The 17,972-nt window shown below is 43.6% G+C and overlaps 1 protein-coding gene across 1 annotated transcript in view; it reads left to right on the top strand.

Moving 5' to 3' along the window:
• efnb2a (ephrin-B2a) overlaps positions 1-10,496 on the top strand; it is a 31,141-nt gene extending 20,645 nt beyond the window's left edge. Inside the window, exons 3-5 of the mRNA XM_031289697.2 lie at positions 1,854-1,946; positions 3,287-3,397; positions 6,294-10,496. Of these exons, the coding sequence (XP_031145557.1) occupies positions 1,854-1,946; positions 3,287-3,397; positions 6,294-6,703 (614 nt within the window). The 3' untranslated portion in view covers positions 6,704-10,496. The remainder of the gene's footprint in view (positions 1-1,853; positions 1,947-3,286; positions 3,398-6,293) is intronic.
• The last annotated feature ends 7,476 nt before the right edge of the window (positions 10,497-17,972 follow it).

The raw sequence follows: 17,972 nt of genomic DNA, 5'->3' as shown, positions 1-17,972 counted from the left end.
GAGCACAAGCCTTTAAGAAGCTTTGTCTGTAATGTGCTTTTCGGGCTCCACTGGAAAGCCATAGGTCAGCTAGAGAAGGAGACAGGGGGAGAGAGGAGGCGAGGTGGAGGGTGGGAAGGAGGGAGGGAGTCCTTGTTAACATGCTCTTTGTGTCCGCTCCCATCACCATGTTATTGAAGCAAGGGGATTCGGATCAAAATGATTGGTAGCTGGGAGGGTGGAAAAGGAAGAAAAAAAACCCCCCGAAAAGCGACAACTGGGAGGAGGAGAAAGAGAAAAGCATCAGACTATGCAGAGCTTCATCTCTCAAAGCTATTTCAATCAGGATCTCGACACCTGCCTTTCAATCCCCTTGCAGTTGATGGAGAAGCTTCGAGTGCTGCAGGAATCGGAACATGTCGAGGTGGGGATGGGGACGGGGACGGGGAGGGGCGGCAAGTGTGTTCAGGGGTAAAGGGGTTTCAGGGAAGAAGGTAGTGGCTGCAAGGTGGCCGCCCTGGAGAGGAGGAAACTGGGGAGGATGGGGTGTTGTTGATGGGAGGGGAAAGAGAGGCGAAAGAGAGGAGAGGCTTGAGAGGAAGCAGAGGGGAGGGGATGGGGGTCAGGCTGGTGGGGGCAGTCGTATAGTGAATGCGGGTCACTGCGCGCTGGCGGGAAGCCAAGCCGCTAAGCCCTGGCAGCTCGTTAGCCTCTGTGTTAGTGACCTGATAGACCACAAGCCCTGCTCCTCCCCCCCCCCTTCTTCCTTATTGCCTGTTCCCTTTCCCACTCAGGATCAGCTAGCTGCAGTTCTGCCCAGCGGCCTGTGGGGGCAGACCAGCAGAGAGGCGGAGTATGGCAGCATTTTGTCTGTGTGTGGGCCACATCTGTACAAGACTGACACAAGTAGAGCTTTATTTGATCAGAAGTGCAGTTTCCATTTTTAAAAAGAGCCCGTACAGCATCTGCTTACACGGCCCGTTTTGTTCCTCCTGTCACATGTGGGACGTCTTGCTCCGCCCCTCCAGATTCCTCTCCCAACATCTGCTGCTGTCCCTTAAACACAGTGTTTAGTGCTGCTCTTCTGTTTTCTCCTGTGTGTAAATGTTTTTTTTTTTTAGATCCTTTAAGCTATTTTCATCTAAGGGCCATTGAGGTATTCATCACGTCCCTCTGTTGCCTTAATTTCACTGCCTCTCCTGGAAAAGTGCCCTATTTCTTTTTTTAACACATTCTCACCCCCCCCCTCGCTGTTTACATCCCTGAATTTTTTTTTTTTCATCTTGTCAGCAGGTCTCTCCATCTTTTTAAGCCTGGCAGCAAGTTTGGCTTTTAGATCTGAGCATTTGAGGGCTTTAAAAAAAATCCAAAAGTGTGTTCTTTAATAACTGGCTACCTCTCTCTGGAGCGTCGTTAGCGCTAATGCACGATAAACCGCAGAATTTCCCCGCGGCTCGCCAACATGGCCGCTGTCGTGGCAGTCATGGTTGCCTTCCCTCTCTCAGTCTCTCCCCTCTCCTCACCTCCCTTAACTGCCTCCTTCACGAGGCCCATCAGCACAGATATTACAGTCACAATTACTCAAGCTAATTGACTTTGGGGATGTGAAATATATTCCAGTGGAGCAGAGCGTCTGAGGTGATGAACAGGTGAATTGGGATTTTATTAAAGGGGATATGACTCATATCCTTCCTCTCAGGGCCTATGTTGTCTTTGGAAACTGGCTGTTTTTTTTTCCGAGATGAGAGGCTTAAGGCGTATATGGCAACACACTTTCCCCAACACATCTTTTGTGTGCCAGATGCTTGCAGTGACAGCTCATTCTAACCTTGTCCCTCTCTCTCTCTCTGTCTCTCTCTTTCTGCCTGCTGTAGCTACATCCAACAGCACCATGGAGGGCATCGACAACCAGGAGGGGGGAGTGTGCAAGACCAAGTCCATGAAGATAATCATGAAAGTGGGACAAAGTGAGTATTGTATTATTGAGTTACAGCCGTGAGTGCCTGCGGGGCATGAGCAGGCAGCCACAATGCCGAGCTAGTACATTGTGCAAAATAGTGCGAGACTCTGAAAATGCCCTAATAAGGTCATAGGAGGCTGTGCAGCATGCAGCTCCATCGTCTCCATGACACCTGGGGCTGCGTGGGGGCAGGAGATGTAATTTAGCGGAAGCCTAACGCGCTGAAACACACACACACACACACACACACACACACACACACACACACACACACACACATACTGTTGTGTATGCTTGCATGGACACATGCACTGGAAGCATCTGCTGTTATATACTCTTTTAACTAGAAGCCTTTCTACACATTAAATCTAGTTTGGAGGCCCACAAACACGTCATTCTCATGACTTAGGCCCTGTATGTGTGACACGTGACGTCCCTGTGTGCACACTGCGTCTGAATCACACACCAAACAAATCAGACGCTTTCTTGATTATAGCAATAATTATTTATATGTTAGTTGCCTGGCTGCCACCCAGAGTAGTCATTTACCTGGGGTTTAGCCGTTTGGTCAACACCAGCTCCAGTGCTACTGAGAAACGCTGAAGGTCAGGGAAGGAATCGCAGCGTCTGCACTCGGAGGAAGAACGGAACAGGTGCTGCACAGGCATGGGAATTGCTTCTGCTGCCTAATAGTACTGAACATCAGCTCCAGTGTTGAGAGTTGCTTACAAATCAGTGGCTTTATTAATTGAAATGTACTATTAAGTTTGGTTTTGGTTCGGTTGAGCTTGACGGTGCATAGAGTTCAACCTGAGACTAGTGATTGTAACAGCAGATGCTCAGTAAATTACTCCAGCATTTAGCGTGACTGTTCAGCATCAGAACTACTGACACACAGTTTAGCAGCATTTGGAACCAAATGGACCCATTGCAGAACCAAAAACAACCTTTAGCTACTCTTTGTGGTTGATTACAGTGTATATGGGCCATGAACAACCATACGTACAAAAATGGTTAGCTTGTATATGGATCTAGTGTAAGAAAATGTGGCTGCTAGGTGCACTGTTAAGGTATTTACAGGTTCAGAGTTTTGTACGAACTTTTGTGCGGTTTCCGTACCAAAATTCCATCCTTGTGTTTCCCTGGTAGTTGCATGTAGGTTTGTTGCTGAGACTAAACACCAGCAGTTCACCTACACACGACGGACGGGGACGGAGATACCCAGCTGATTGACATGAAACTAATCGGAACCTATCCCTTACCATGAGCATAATCAACGTAGACACACACTACAGTGAAAAAGAATTCCCCATTAATCCGTATGCATCTTATTTGCATTTTTTTCAGATCCCTCTGATCCTATTTCACCCAAAGACAACCCCACCAGAGTACCCTACCCTCCCAAGCATTCAGATGGCAAGGAGACCTACAACCCTAACGATGTGCTGGAGAAACCAGGTGAGACCCCCTACTCGCAGCTTAAATCCCAGGAAATTGGTAATTGAGTGGAGGATTTATTGAACCAATTTGGCATTTGGGCAAGCGATTGTTTGGTCAGCTAAGAGCAGATAGCGCTAAGTAAGCGTGTGTGTGTGTGTGTGTGTGTGTGTGTGTGTGTGTGTGTGTGTGTGTGTTTGCGAGAGTCACTGAGGTGTGCGTGTGAAAGTGAAGGGAAAGAAAGGTCAGCGATTCATCAGCCAGTAATTGAATGTTGCCCATAAAACTGATAGGCATCTGCGGCCTCCCAAGGACTTATAAGGTATCTCCACGCTGGCCCCGGTCCAGCCTTAAACCCGCCGCTTAAGCGACATTTTCAAGAAAATGATCTGATCGCTGTCTGCCATCTTTTTAACGACCTGTTCTTAGTACAGACACACACTTGTTTCTGCACCGAATCACAACTCAGACAGACGCTACGTGCAGACCGCTCTTATCTCTACTATTATATTGCAGTTAAGAATCTCCCGAGAAGAAATTCAGACCGGCAATTTCCGCAGCCAGCTGTGCTCAGAAAAAAGAAACAGGAAGGGCCCAAGAACAACAACCCCCCCCCCCCGTGTCCTGGCTCATTGAGGGCGTGGCCTCACCTGACTCTCTGTTTTCACTCCCAAATCCATCCTGACCTTGAGCATGCAGATCGGCCATTCTGCCATGCTGGCACTGTTCTCTGCAGACATCAGCATCTTGCTCTCTCCATCTTCCCGTCTCTCTCGCCTGTGTTTTATGTCCCAGCCCTCCGTCCCGGCAGCTATCAGGAGCATATGGGCGTCAGAGTGCTATGGGCAGAGCGTCTGAGGCAGCATAATCCCCTTGTAAAACAACGGAAGGGTCCTTGCTTTGGGCTGCCTGCCATCGTGTATCCACTCCCCCCCCCCACCACAGCGAAAGCACTTTGAGGCCCTCAGGAGAACAGCGGCAGACAGGGAGACACAGTAATCCTGCCTGCTCAGGGAACACGCTCTGTCCCGGGGAGAACAGAACACACCCGCCCTGGAGCTGTTGGATGGGAACCAGAATGTCCATCGCTGCGAGTCAGAGCCCAGCTTGGCTTCCATAATTGATGTCTCATGAAGACATCAAATATTTCTTTCTTATTTTCTTCCCTCCGGGGGTAGTTAGTCAGAAAATTAAGTTACTTTTTTTTTTTTTATGTCTTTTCAAAATGCAATTTATCTAAGTGCCATTTGCCTATATCTAGCCCAGCCATTGTATCTCCTATCAGGCTGCGCTCGTCCTAGTTTCAAGGTTGCCGTCTCCACCGGCTGAATTTGAATAGCCACCGATCGAATGTGACCTTTATACAAAGAGCCCTCTATAGGCAGGCTTCACTCTCAGCCACTGTTCTGCTGGCCCCTTTCCTTCACCTTTACTGTGACTCGATGACAAGATTGTGAAGAATGAATTGGAAAGGAAAGACTGCCAAAAACACAACTTCCTATCTTCCTATCTAAGCTTCGACCAATCGATTAGTTGTAATCGACAGATCTGTTAAACTGAGTTTCTCCACAAAGAATCATGCACAAGTAAAAAAAATAAATAAAAATGTGCTCAGAAGTTTCTTGGAAACTTCTTGTCTGCGTAACAATTTCTTGGAAATAAATAATTATGCAGTAAAAAGCACAAAACAATGAGGATCGCTTAAATAAGCCTTAGTTGACTGAGACCAAAACGACAGATTCGTCGACCAATCGACTCAGAGAGGGCAGCCCTACAAATTTTTTGTAACTTTCCAAAATGGACAGTCCCAAAATCAAAACCACTTCACACAGCAATTGGCCAGACAGAGGTTCTCTCAAGCTCTTTATATATTTATGAAACAACCAAGTGCAACACCTTGACCTTTGTGGAAAGATAGTCCGAGTGGGTATGCTAACCCTAAACCCATCTGGATGATTAGCTTGTCTCACCTCTCTCTTTATGTGAAAAGTGAGATTTTAATGCCTTTTCTTATTTTAAAGGAAGGTCAAGGTGCTCTAAAATACTGTAAACTATCAAAAAGCTCAATCCACAGAGAAATGCACACAGCCTGTATTCAAAAAACGGTGCCTTTAAGCGACCCGCAAGGGTTTTGATGTCACAACTACACTATATATATACATATATATATATATATATAGGTAGAAAGTGCCGCCACAGTCATTCCCCGGCTGCAATGGCGGTGCAGAGACGTGCAGATGTGAACCCAGAAAGACCCAGAAACGCTGACCAATCATAGCGGGCTGGGCTTTTTGTTTTTCGTGAGAGGGTCTTAAAGAAACAGGCACTAACATGCAGCATTTCAGACAGGCGGTATGAAAACAATGATGTGTTTTTTTTAAACATTAAAGCATGTAAAAATGTTCTAGTAGATACCCAAAATAAAAGTATAACCCTGAAAATGAGCATGATATGGGACCTTTAAAACAGATTCAAGCCCCATTTCCTATAGATGTGGTCGAATGGCATGTCGTAACTTTGGTTTGAGAAAAGGTTTTCTATTTGAATCCCATTTCCTGCATTTCTACATACGTTTAGGGACTGTGGTGATACAAAATCCAGGAAATAATTAAGTTGATCATAATGGTAAATTCCTCCAGAAAAGATAGTACTAAACTATGTATAAGAAAAAGACTTCTTACTGTCTTTATTGTTTAAAATACAGGCCGATCACCGTGACACAAACTGGAATTACGCCCTAGAGTTTTCTCTGGGCATACCTCGTGCCCTCTCTTTTTTGTTGTTGTCTGTTGTCTCTTGTTTGATGATCTAAGGTTCCCACAATGTAACTGGAGTTTGACTCTGAGATGAAAAATAAGCCTGCAAACACATGGCTCATTTAGTCATTTGGCTCACTCTGCCTCCCTCTGTCTCCCAGGTGTAGCGCCCAGAGAAAGTGGCGACACTGAAACCGGCGGAAAGTCCTCCAGCGCCATCGGCTCCGAGGTGGCCATCTTCGTCGGCATCGCTTCGGGCTCCGTCATCTTCATCATCATCATCATCATGCTGGTCCTGCTGCTGCTCAAGTACCGGCGGCGGCACCGCAAGCACTCGCCGCAGCACGCCGCCACGCTCTCCCTGAGCACCCTCGCCACGCCCAAACGGAGCGGCGGCGGCGGCGGCAACAACAACGGCTCGGAGCCCAGTGACATCATCATCCCGCTCAGGACTGCTGACAGCGTCTTCTGCCCGCACTACGAGAAGGTCAGCGGCGACTACGGCCACCCAGTCTACATAGTTCAGGAGATGCCCCCGCAGAGCCCTGCCAACATCTATTACAAGGTCTGAGCTGGAACTTTCAAAAAAACAAGAGACGAACTGGAACAATCCCGGGAAGAGTGGGTTTTTAGTTTCGGCTGGTGCCGCCAGCACGCCCGCAATCACTCTCGCTCTTTCTCTCTCTGTCTCTGTGTGTCGACTCCTCCTCCTCCTCCTCCTCCTCCTCGTCTCTGATGTTTTGTCACTGCTTTTTTCTTTATCAAAGTTTTGCTGATACCTTGTTGGTGTGGTTTGGTCCCAGTCGGTGCGGACGGGATGGGTGAAATGCTAGCGCTGCCTCTGCTGCTGCTGCTGCTCTCTGGGGCTCTTGGGAAATAGAGAGGACCAGCTCTTCTTTCCCCAACGCTGCTCCCTTGTTTTGTTTTGTGCACCGCAGCCAGCACTGTGGGGGAACTGAGTGTTTGTGGAGAAGAGAAACGTAAACGTAGGATTTTTCTTTTCCTCGGATTGGGACGGACGGACGGATGTATGTATGGACATGAAGGTTTACTGTCATGAGAGGAGGGGAAGGAATCTTTGGCCTCACCTTTAAAAGAGACTGCTTTGAATGCTTGGAAAAAGAGAGGGAAAGAGACAACAAACATAAACGAGCGAGGAGGAGATGTAAAGGAAAATATGGGCTGAACCATGAACTCACAAAATGGCTGCCCTCCCTTGATGCACACTAGCTGGAGATGCTCTGTGGATTAACCAGTTGCACGAGGGAAGGGGGGAGAGATTCTCACAGCGATCCTCTCCGGGACTTTCCTGACTGACTCACGGAGATCACGCATTCACCCTGCCACCCACATGCTCACCATCATATACAAACACACTCAACCCCCCCCCCACACACACACACACACACACACACACACACACTGTCTCACCAGTCAATGTGAACTGTTTGGGTTGAAGTGTGGATTGCACCATCTCTCCTCGTTTCCCAGATATGTTTTTCAGCAAATCACTTCTTTCAGACGTTACTTGAAGGTTTTAAGGAAGAAAAATAGATTCTCTTTTTTTTTTTTGTTATTGTGCTGTCAACATTTACTGATTTTTTTTTTTGCTCGTATCTGGTTTTCATATCCCGATTCAGTTCAAATGCAGATAGATGTTTTTTTTCTTCCTTTAGTGACATGTCATATCGTACATGACGTTCAAACACAAGTGACCCAACAGTGGCCAGGAGTGGCGAGAGCGTGAAAAAAACAGATTTTGTATTTCGCGCCCCCCCCTCTCGCTAGACCATAGGGCGCGTGTGAGGTCTGCCCAGGTGGCTACTGGGAAGAGTGGAGGACTTTCATATACATAGAGCAGCACTTTGAACTCCTATTTGGTCCCTCCACTCTTCGCAGCAGTCATAGAGAGAGAGACGCAGTGATAGCTAGAGATGGGCGAGCAGCTGGATCCCGGCTTTTTACACGGGGGAAGTGTTAGGGGTAATAAGAAATCCAACTGGCCTTACTGCCGTTTTTTCGCATCAGGTGAAGAAGAGGCCCGAGATCTAGTTGAGGTTAGCATAGCTGGCTGAAACAGCTCTAGGTACTGTTATGTTTACCCCTGGGGGTCCAATGATGATTAAGGGTGCCTTAAGGGGCCCAAAATCAGCATTGACCAGTGCTCTCCTGTTCTTGTTCGGGAAAAAAATAGCACAGGGACATCTTCTTACATTGTCACTCTTTCTCAATCTCCATTAGCATTTCCCTATTGTGAGTTTTTGATTTAATTCTCTTTTTTTCTACTTTTTTTTTACAAAATAGATGTACATTTAAAAAAAGGACATTACGCAGAGGAAAAATACAAAAAAAAAATACAAATAAAAAGCAGAATTTATTTATGATAGACACATAGAGCACAGGCGGTTGTCAGGCGGTATGGAGAAGAAGAAGAAGAAGTTATGTTAATATATTATGGTATAAGTGCACATTATGCAATCTAGGTTTTTGATTATTTGATAGGTCTCGATCCACTGAGTCCCGTATTTTCATGAACTGTCGTCCACAGACACAGGGCTCAGTCCTGGGAAAGAGGACCAGGGGAGGGGCAGCCTGGCCCCAGCCCCCTTAGCCCCTGCCCCCCGAGCCCGAGGGGAGGAGAGTTATCTGACCCAAAATAGCTCACATTGGTGTACACAAGGGCAGAGTAGCTGTGTCTCCCACACTCACTCAGTGTAGCATCTCCCAAAGGATAATTCTCATCCCCCATTCTCCTCATACACACCTTTCATGTTCTCTGTGCATGTGTGTGTGAGTGTGTGTGTGTGTGCGTGTGCGTGTGCATGTGCGCGCGTTGAGCAAGTCTATATTACAGTGACTTCACATTCATTGATATCTTTGGCTTAGGATCATAATCGTGACTTAAGTTGTTCCCAGAGCGTGTATCAGCCCATCATCGACATTGTCATTCGTTCATAAAAGAACATCAAATTTCACCGAAAAGCCAAGCCTTGTATGATCTGAGGTTGTGCCTCTGAGAGGCCACAAAAATCTGCAAATATGCAATTCTTATTTATTTTTTTAAATCAATTCTGAGAAGAAGAAAAAAAACAAAAAACAACCCCCACCTATGGAAAGTGTTCTTAACCACTGAAAGATGTAACAACAAACAAATGACGCAAAACTAGCAAAGTACGTCACGCAAGCCTGCTGTTAGTTTTGATTTCCCCGCATCATTTGTAGTATTATTTGAACCTTTTTTTCTGTTTGAACCATGTGCCGTAGTACAAAGGTAAACTGTGAAAAATGAAACCATTAAAAAGCATACATATATATCACACCTGAACAGGTATTTAAGAAAAGATGAACAAGACACTCACACACACATACGACAAAGAAATGGCTGTTTAGTTGCTCTCTGTCTGCGGCAGAATATGACAATCTTATTAGTTTCTTTGAATCTGATGTCCTTTTCTTAGCCGCCACTCGACTAACGCTCTCCCAACATAGCGATGCTGTGAGAGTCTTAGCACAAAAGGCTAGGAGAAGCGCCTCAGGCTTCTGTAAAATGCCTTGCTCGTATGGTCAGCCCTTGGTCACTTGACTCAGTAATTTTGCACCGTACTTCTGTAGGTAAGAAACTGTAAATACATTAATGTTTGTATTGTATATGGATCCTGGGTTGTTACAATAGCCTTATTCACCTTTTTAGGAAAGTCAATGGAGAAAAAAAAAACAGTACCGAAAAAATGAAATACACTTCAGTTAAAACAGAGCATACTACTTTTTTGGTAAATAGCTTATGTAAATATTGACCAGAACCCAATAAAAACATTTTTTATAAACTCTTAAAGTAAGATGTTTTGTATAAAATTTGAATTTTTTGCTATGTATTTTAGCTAGCGCTCGATGGAAAGCCTGTGTCCTCCCCACTCCCTCCCCTTTTGCACTGTTTCCATGGTAATTTGGTTTTAAAAGAAGAAAAAAAAATGAGAGAAAAGTTGCCAAACCGACTGCTGCATATTTGTGCCATAAGTGTGTACCATAAATATTTATTGAATTAGTTTCTTTTTTTTTCTTCTTCTTCTTTATTTTTTTCCTTCCCGTTTATGATTTAACTTGAGTCCAGTTTGTAAGTAACACAGTATTATATTTGCATTGTTTTGTTCGTTTGGCCCTGGTTTTTGTTTTTAGTCATGTCATGGTCACCGGGTGGCTGTAGCCCTGTTCTCCCCTGTCCTTGCAGTATGAGACGGCCAGGCTGTGAAAAAATGGTTTTAACATTCAGAAATTTAAAACAAGTTCAAAGTGAGGATAAATGACACACATTCCACCAGTCTGTTACAAACTGAAAATGTTTTTCAATAAAATGTTTTTCCTATGGACGCGCTGTCTGCCTGTGTTGCTCTGTTCTGCATTCACACTGCATGAATAAACCATGTGTGTGTTGTAAAAGAGTTCATTTACTTCTTCATCTCAGTGTAGAATCAAACCGGTCGCTTCAGTCTCTGTGTGGCCAGCGGTGTAGTCTACGTGATACGCAGGTATACGCAGTATACCCACTAAGAAAGCTCCAGGATCTCCATTACCCACTTAAAAATGCCCAATGACACGCAACAACATACTTTCTATTATATTTTTTATATAGTTTGAATTGTCATCTGTGTTTTGTTTTATCTTTACATAGGCTAAATAAAGGTATTTCCACTGTAAACAGGTGCATACAAGTGTATCAGAATGCAGGAAAGGAAGTCTTTGACGCTCAAAATTTCCCTGGTGGAGGACACCTAGACCCCCCCAATATGATAGCCCCCCCCCCCAATGTCCCATTCTGGCCCATATATATATATATATATATATACAGTACAGTATACCCACTGCAATACATTAGACACCACTACATACTGTCATTCAAGGGCGTAGGTGGTCTTTCATTTATTTCTGTTCCTCTTCTAAATATGGGGACATATCCTCTGCGAAATCTACACCTATAATGTCATTGAAATATTTTCAGAAAATATTTGAAATCACATTTACACAATGAACATTTAACTTTTATAAGAACTGTACTAAGAAACCAGATGTTTAATTTTCTAATCAAGAAATAGATATAAAAGAAATATACTAGGCCATCAAACCTACACCCAAATATGATCTCATTCCAAAACCATGTTGATAAGTCTGCTGCGATGACAGCATCCACTCTTCAGGGATTAGCTCCCATTCAGCCACATTAGTGAGGTCCAAAACTGATGTTGTTCAATGAGGTCTGGCTCTCAGTCTGCGTTCCAGTTCATCTCACGGGTCTGGGATGGGGTTAAGGGCAGGACAACTTCTTCCACGTCATGCTGGGAAAACCATTTGTGTATGGAGCTGGCTTTGTGCACTGTTGAAACAGTAGAGAGGACTCGCCACAATTTAATTTCTAAAATAACATTGTATGCTGTAGCATTAAAAGGATACTGCAGCAATTTACAATTGCAATTCCATAAAGTTGAGAGTTATATTTCCTAAAATGGGGTCAAGTCTCCAAAACACTGGATCGTACACTTTCCAAATTTCTGAGTTTAGAATGTTGACTATCAACTGCAATATCTCTGGTTGGAGTCCACCTTTGGGGGTTTGCATGTTATTCTCTATTTCCTGTCAAGTGTATGATGGAAAAGACAATGCCCCAAAACATGTAGAGGGTGGCTCTTAGTTTTAGGTCCATGCAGAGCACTAGTTTCTCCTACAGGCTTTCTATTGGAAATGGGGCTTCTCCAAGATAACCCCAATGACATCATCATCAAAACATTATGTTTAGAGCTGCAAAGATGAATCGCTTAATCGATTAGTTGTCCATTATTAAATTAATTGCCAACTATTTTGTTGACAAAAATCACAATTCAATGATGTCAGCTTGTTAAATGTGAATATCTTCTAGTTTCTTCTCTCCTCTGTGACAGTAAACTGAATATCTTTGAGTTGGGGACAAAACAAGACATTTGAGGATGTCATCTTGGGCTTTGGGAAACACTGATCCACATTTGTCACCATTTTCTGACATTTTAGAGAGCAAACAACTAATCCATTCACCCAGAAAATAATGGACAGATTTTTCGACAATGAAAAGAATTTTTAGTTGCAGCCCTAATTATGTTTTGACATACTGAGTAGAACTCCCCACGATGAGTGAATTGAGTTCATACAGAAAATCGGTGGAAGGCCCCTTTAAGGTTTGTCTTAATTGAAACTAAGGGGCCTAGCTGAAACCATTAAAACAGCCTCAGACCAAAGGAAGTGGCTGATGGTGTCCACATAGTTCTGATCATGTATTGTACAACAAACGGGATTAATGCGCTCTTACAACACAGTGAGTATGGACCCAGAGCAGTGCAGGTGTGTCTGCTGTGTGTGGTGCGGCCCACTCCGTGTTGATGTAATGTGGAGGCAGTGATTAAGGGATCCTGTTTCCTATCAGTGGGAGGCTGGTTGCTCTCTGAAACAGAAACCAGCACAGCCAAGTTGTCACTAAGCCGGTGAGTCAGTCTTGTTTTGACAGCCAATACATCCAGGCAACTAGCCTGTCTAACCAGCATTGCTGCCAGTGACTCAGGAGTCAAACCAGCCAAAATATAGCCAGGCAGAGACACAGCTATAGTAGGCCAGACATCCCTTCCACTATAGCTAGCTAGCACCAATCAGCGAGCCACCAAATCAGCTCTAAAATCCCATTAGCTCGCCAACATAACTCTCTGTTCAGCCACAGAGTCTGCAAGCCAGGACATCGAGCAACAGGCACAATTCTAGCTGACAGCCAAGCATCCAACTAGTCGACAGCCAAGCATCCAGCTAGCCAGCATTCTTGATCAAGTCTAGAAGAGGGCTTTAGTTTAGCATCAATACTTGGTCACTATACTAAATACATCTGTATTTGTTGAACCTCTGAACCTGAGTAATTAAACCTTGCAACAAGCTTGGAGGTATCAGAAGAGGTTTCTAATACTGTGGCTAGAAAGTATTCTTTGGCTTTTAACTCTGCCCTTTGGCCACAACACTCCACTGCTCATGTGGCTGGGATCAGTGTGCACATATTATTTCGGTTTTTGCCCTTATTCCAAACAAGTGAATGTTCCGACTAAACTGTTTACATGGCTAATGAAAGTGAATATTCCACTAGTATTCCCGTTTATGCAGCCGTGTAAAGTATTACTTTTTCAAACTTTTTCAAAGTGTTCCACCGGTGGTGGACTTGTTGGACCGTGAGAACGCAGCCTCCCTCTTTCATTCCTTCAACCACCTTCTTGAAAAGGTCGGTGTTGCAATGTTTGAGCATATCCAAAAACCTGTTGATATCCAAGTCTATGATGATGTTTAAAAGTAGCTGTGTTTCTCCTTCTTTTCTTTTGGCCATGCATTTCTAGGGCAGCCTGCAAACTGTTGGCTGGTTGGTTTGTGTACAATATATTCAAACGGGAATGCTGCTTACACGACCCGTATCAAATGAGGAATAAGGTCATTTTCGGAATAACAGTGGAATATTAGTGTGCATGTAAACATACTCATGGTCATTTCCACGATAATATACGATGTATAGATTGAACCAGATGTCAGATGACACAACATTCAAACTAGTTAGTTTCAAGCTTACCTTAGGTCTACTCTGACCTTAAAACGTTGTGAATCGTTTTGACATTTGAAGAAATACTGAAATGCCTTTAAATATTTGAATATGCATATGAAGCTACAGCCAGCAGCCGGTTAGCATAGCACAAAGACTGGAAGCAGGGGGACACAGCTGTCCGTGGTAACAGAAGCTGCCTGATTAAAACAATATAACCACATTATATCTTGTTTGTTTTATTCATACACTGTATTAACTAGCTGCATCACAATTTTAGTGGTTGTGCTAAGCTAACTGGTTGCTGGCTAAAGTTTTATACATCCAGGGTTCAAAGCTAAGGTTTTTTTTTCAATTGCTTGGATTATTTTTTGTACAGGGGCCAGTAAATATTTACTTCGGGCAAGTAGAATTTCTTTTTACTTGCCCGAAGTAAATATTTACTGGCCCCTGTACAAAAAATAATCTGAGCAAAAACGTGGAAAAAAAATGGAAAAAGAATTGAAAAAAAAGTGGTGATAAAAAAAAAAAACTGTTAAAAAAAAACTGTTAAAAAAAATGTGAAAAAAGTAAAACTTCAGAAAAAAATACATCAAAAAAGTGTCAAAAAGCGTAAAAAATGTAGACAAAAACGTTCCAATTTTTTGTGAAAAAAATGTCAAAAGCATCGAGAGCCAAATTCAAATCACACGATTATGATACGATGATGTCCATACGGGCAAGTAGGTTGTTATATTCAGTTGCCCAGTGGCCCGGGGCAAGTAAAACACCACTTTGGGCAACTAAATATAACAACCCACTTGCCCGTTCAGGCATCATCAAATCATAATGATGTGATTTAAATTTTCCGTTGGCCAATCAAGAATTGACCCTGATTGTTGAACCCTGACGTCTTTCTCATCTAACTCCTGGCAAGAAATGGTGAACTTTTTCCGTAAGCCTTATGCGCAGCTGCATTGCATTGGTGGATTACTGCATTGCAGATGTTCCTGTTATTTTGGGGACCTGGACCTCAGTATTTGACAATCGGCACCTCCAAACTGTAAAAACCTGCCTTGTTAGTACTGAGAAAAAGCATTATGGCTACAACTTGCAATTTCAAACGGAGATGAAATGATGTTGAAAGGCACTCGCCATCTTTTTTCTTCTTTTTCATCATTATCTAATACAGAGTTCTATTCTTTGCCACATCACAAGTATTAGAGATATTAAAGCCACTGGCTATATATTCATCATTTCTAACCACATTGTCTCCACAGCCCTCTGTTTATGAGGCTGCGGCTGAAAATGAAAATATCTTCACGGCACTGCATCTTCACTGTTTATCAGAAAGAAAGAAAAAAAAAACTGCCAAAGAAGCCAAGATGAAAAAAGAAAAAAGCAGGAAACAAAACAGAAAACAAATTGCGAGGCTCCCATCACTCTCTCTCTCACGGTGGTCCGTCATCTCCTCGCATCGTGCTCAAACGCTTTGATGAGAAAGAGGAAAAAGGAGAAAAAAGAGGGAGAGTGTGAAAAAAAGAATCGTACTGATGTTTTTGCTATTTAATGTGTCCGTTTTATCTCCCTGGCTTTCATGCCTTGGACCACGGAGCGCTGGCGAGAGGCGACGAGGCATTGCGGGTGTTTAATGGGATTTTTTTCCGTTTTGAGGAGGCTGAAGAGTTTATCATCAGGGAGTAGTCAGGTTTTTAGGCCCCTTAACCTCTCTCCACGTCTGTAATTTAACATTGCTCAGTAACAGAGGGCAGTGTCTTAAATGCCCAGGAGCTTCCTGTGTCAACGTTGATAATGTTTGGTAGGAAGACAACTGCTGGGGCTTTGGTTGGAGTTATTTGAGTAGGAAATCTCTCAGAAGGCTGCTTTGAATGCAGACCTGTGTGTGTTGGCATACTGCACATATCTTGTTTTGGGAGTGTGAAAAACGACAACATCTGAGCACTCTTTTTGCATACTACCATAACTTCAAGATAGTATGCACTCATTATCGATCGCTGAAGAAGATTCCTGTGTGATCCGTGAAGCAGACTGGGTTTGATGTTCCTCTGCAGCGTTCGTTGGCAGACAGACGCTCTGGACTCATCTGCACAGATAAGCTCCATTGAGTAAATTTAATAACCCAATCATGCTTATGGTTGTGTCATGTGAATGTGGAATTCCATCCTAATTTCTCATATGTGGAGGGAGTGCACAAATAAGTCACATGGGCGCACCAACCTCTTACAATAAGAACATAATCCACACAGAAACTTGATTCCTGCTGTGTGACTCATCCAGGAATATGGATTCGGCTCGTGGGTGTGCTCACATGGGAGCAATTCGTCATATCAATGAGGATTTTACATGAAGAGTAGACTGTTTGTTGCCCTTATATTACACATATATCAGTCCCATTTTTCTGCATTCAGCCATGTTTCTGTACATGGAAGTTTAGCATCTGTGGCTGCCCGATCTATCTACCTATGTGCGTAGATGGATGATGAAGATGCATTGATGTCTAAGTGACTAATGTGAACAAAAATCTTTGAAATTGGTCCAGTATTGAGCGAGAATGCTATAACTAGCAGCTGCGAACCGGCATAACACCATAGGACAAATGTTCACTGTCAATTAGTGTCCACTAAAACTCAAACTCAAAAAACTTTCGGGATCCAGGTCCACTCCTCAGGATGTTTTTTGCTACCTTTTTTTCACTATTATTTCCTATTATCTTATACCTTGGGCCATCACAAGTTGATAACGACCACCCCCAACTCGGCCCCGATTGGTCTCAGGGGCCAAAAAACACCCTTTTTGGGAAAAGCTTTTGGCGGAATGATGTAATTGTGAATATTAAGGTACTGCAGCTACATAGCCTACATGGTCATATAACCCTGAAGTGTTGCATGGTGTATCCTGGCACATAGGGGAAACTAGCAGAAATAGATTCTGGGGATTGCTGCCTTTTTGCTGTCAAATAGCACCCTCAACATACCCCAAAAGACAAAAAAAGGTCTGTCCCCCTGACAAATTGTCATCAAAAGTGATTATTTTCAAGCATTTTATTATATCTACCACTGCCTCAAATGTACATGAAAAACTTCCCAAGTTTATAAGCTTCAATTTAAGTCCAACCTGACCTTTCTAGCTTGAGGATTACAGCTGGTATCACCAAAGTTCTCCACTGTACCTTAAATCGGAGACAACAGAATTTTCAGGCATTACCATTCCATATGGGATTAAGCATATTTTTTGCATATGAACAATATCTTTTTTTTTAAGATTATTTTTGGCCATTTCTGCCTTTAATGATAGGAAAGCAATGAAAGAGGGAGAGAGAGGGGAAAGACATGCAGAAAAGTGTCCCAAGTCGGACTCGAACCCTGGACTTTCTGCGTCGAGGAAGGAACCTCTGTATATGTGCGCTCGCTCTACCGACTGAACTATCCTGGCCACGCGAACAATATATTAAAAGTCCCATGGCATGAAAATGTCACTTTATGAGGTTTTTTAACATTAATATGCGTTCCCCCAGCCTGCCTATGGTCCCTCAGTGGCTAGAAATGGTGATAGCTGTAAACCGAGCCCTGGGTATCCTGCTCTGACTTTGAGAAAATGAAAGCTCAGATGGGCCGATCTGGAATCTTCTTTTTATGAGGTCATAAGGGGAAAGGTTACCTCCCCTTTCTCTGATTTGCCCGCCCAGAGAATTTGGCCCACCCATGAGAGAGAGAGAGACATCATGGCTTGAAAACAAGCGAAGCGGCAGTTGGTCAAGGCCACACCCCCACCCTCCACCTTGCCCCCCCTTTCTCCCTCTCAATAGCTACAGACACAGAAATGGCACATACTAAGGAAAGCTCATTGTGGGACTGGCTCTAGTGGCTGTAATTCTGCACCAAGGCTGAATTTCGGGAAAGAGACTTCAGATACAGTATTAGGGGACCACTAAGGTCTATATAAAAGAGACTTCAGATACAGTATTAGGGGATCACTAAGGTCTATATAAAAGAGACTTCAGATACAGTATTAGGAGACCACTAAGGTCTATATAAAAGCATCCAAAGAGCACCATGTCATGGGACCTTTAAACAAGAGTTGAGAGTTGACTTATGTACTGCTATACTATATGAAGTGAATTGCATGAAAAGTGTTGAAAAATGTTATGCCCCTAGGTGGACTGGGGTCAGGGTGCAACATAGGGTACAATCACACAAAATCAATTAACCAAATGTGAGATTTATTAAAGTCCACAAAGTCCTCGCAACACAAGGAATAA

Source organism: Sander lucioperca, chromosome 8 (assembly GCF_008315115.2).
Source record: "Sander lucioperca isolate FBNREF2018 chromosome 8, SLUC_FBN_1.2, whole genome shotgun sequence".
Lineage (NCBI taxonomy): Eukaryota > Metazoa > Chordata > Actinopteri > Perciformes > Percidae > Sander > Sander lucioperca.
This window is presented reverse-complemented; position numbering and strand designations above follow the sequence as displayed.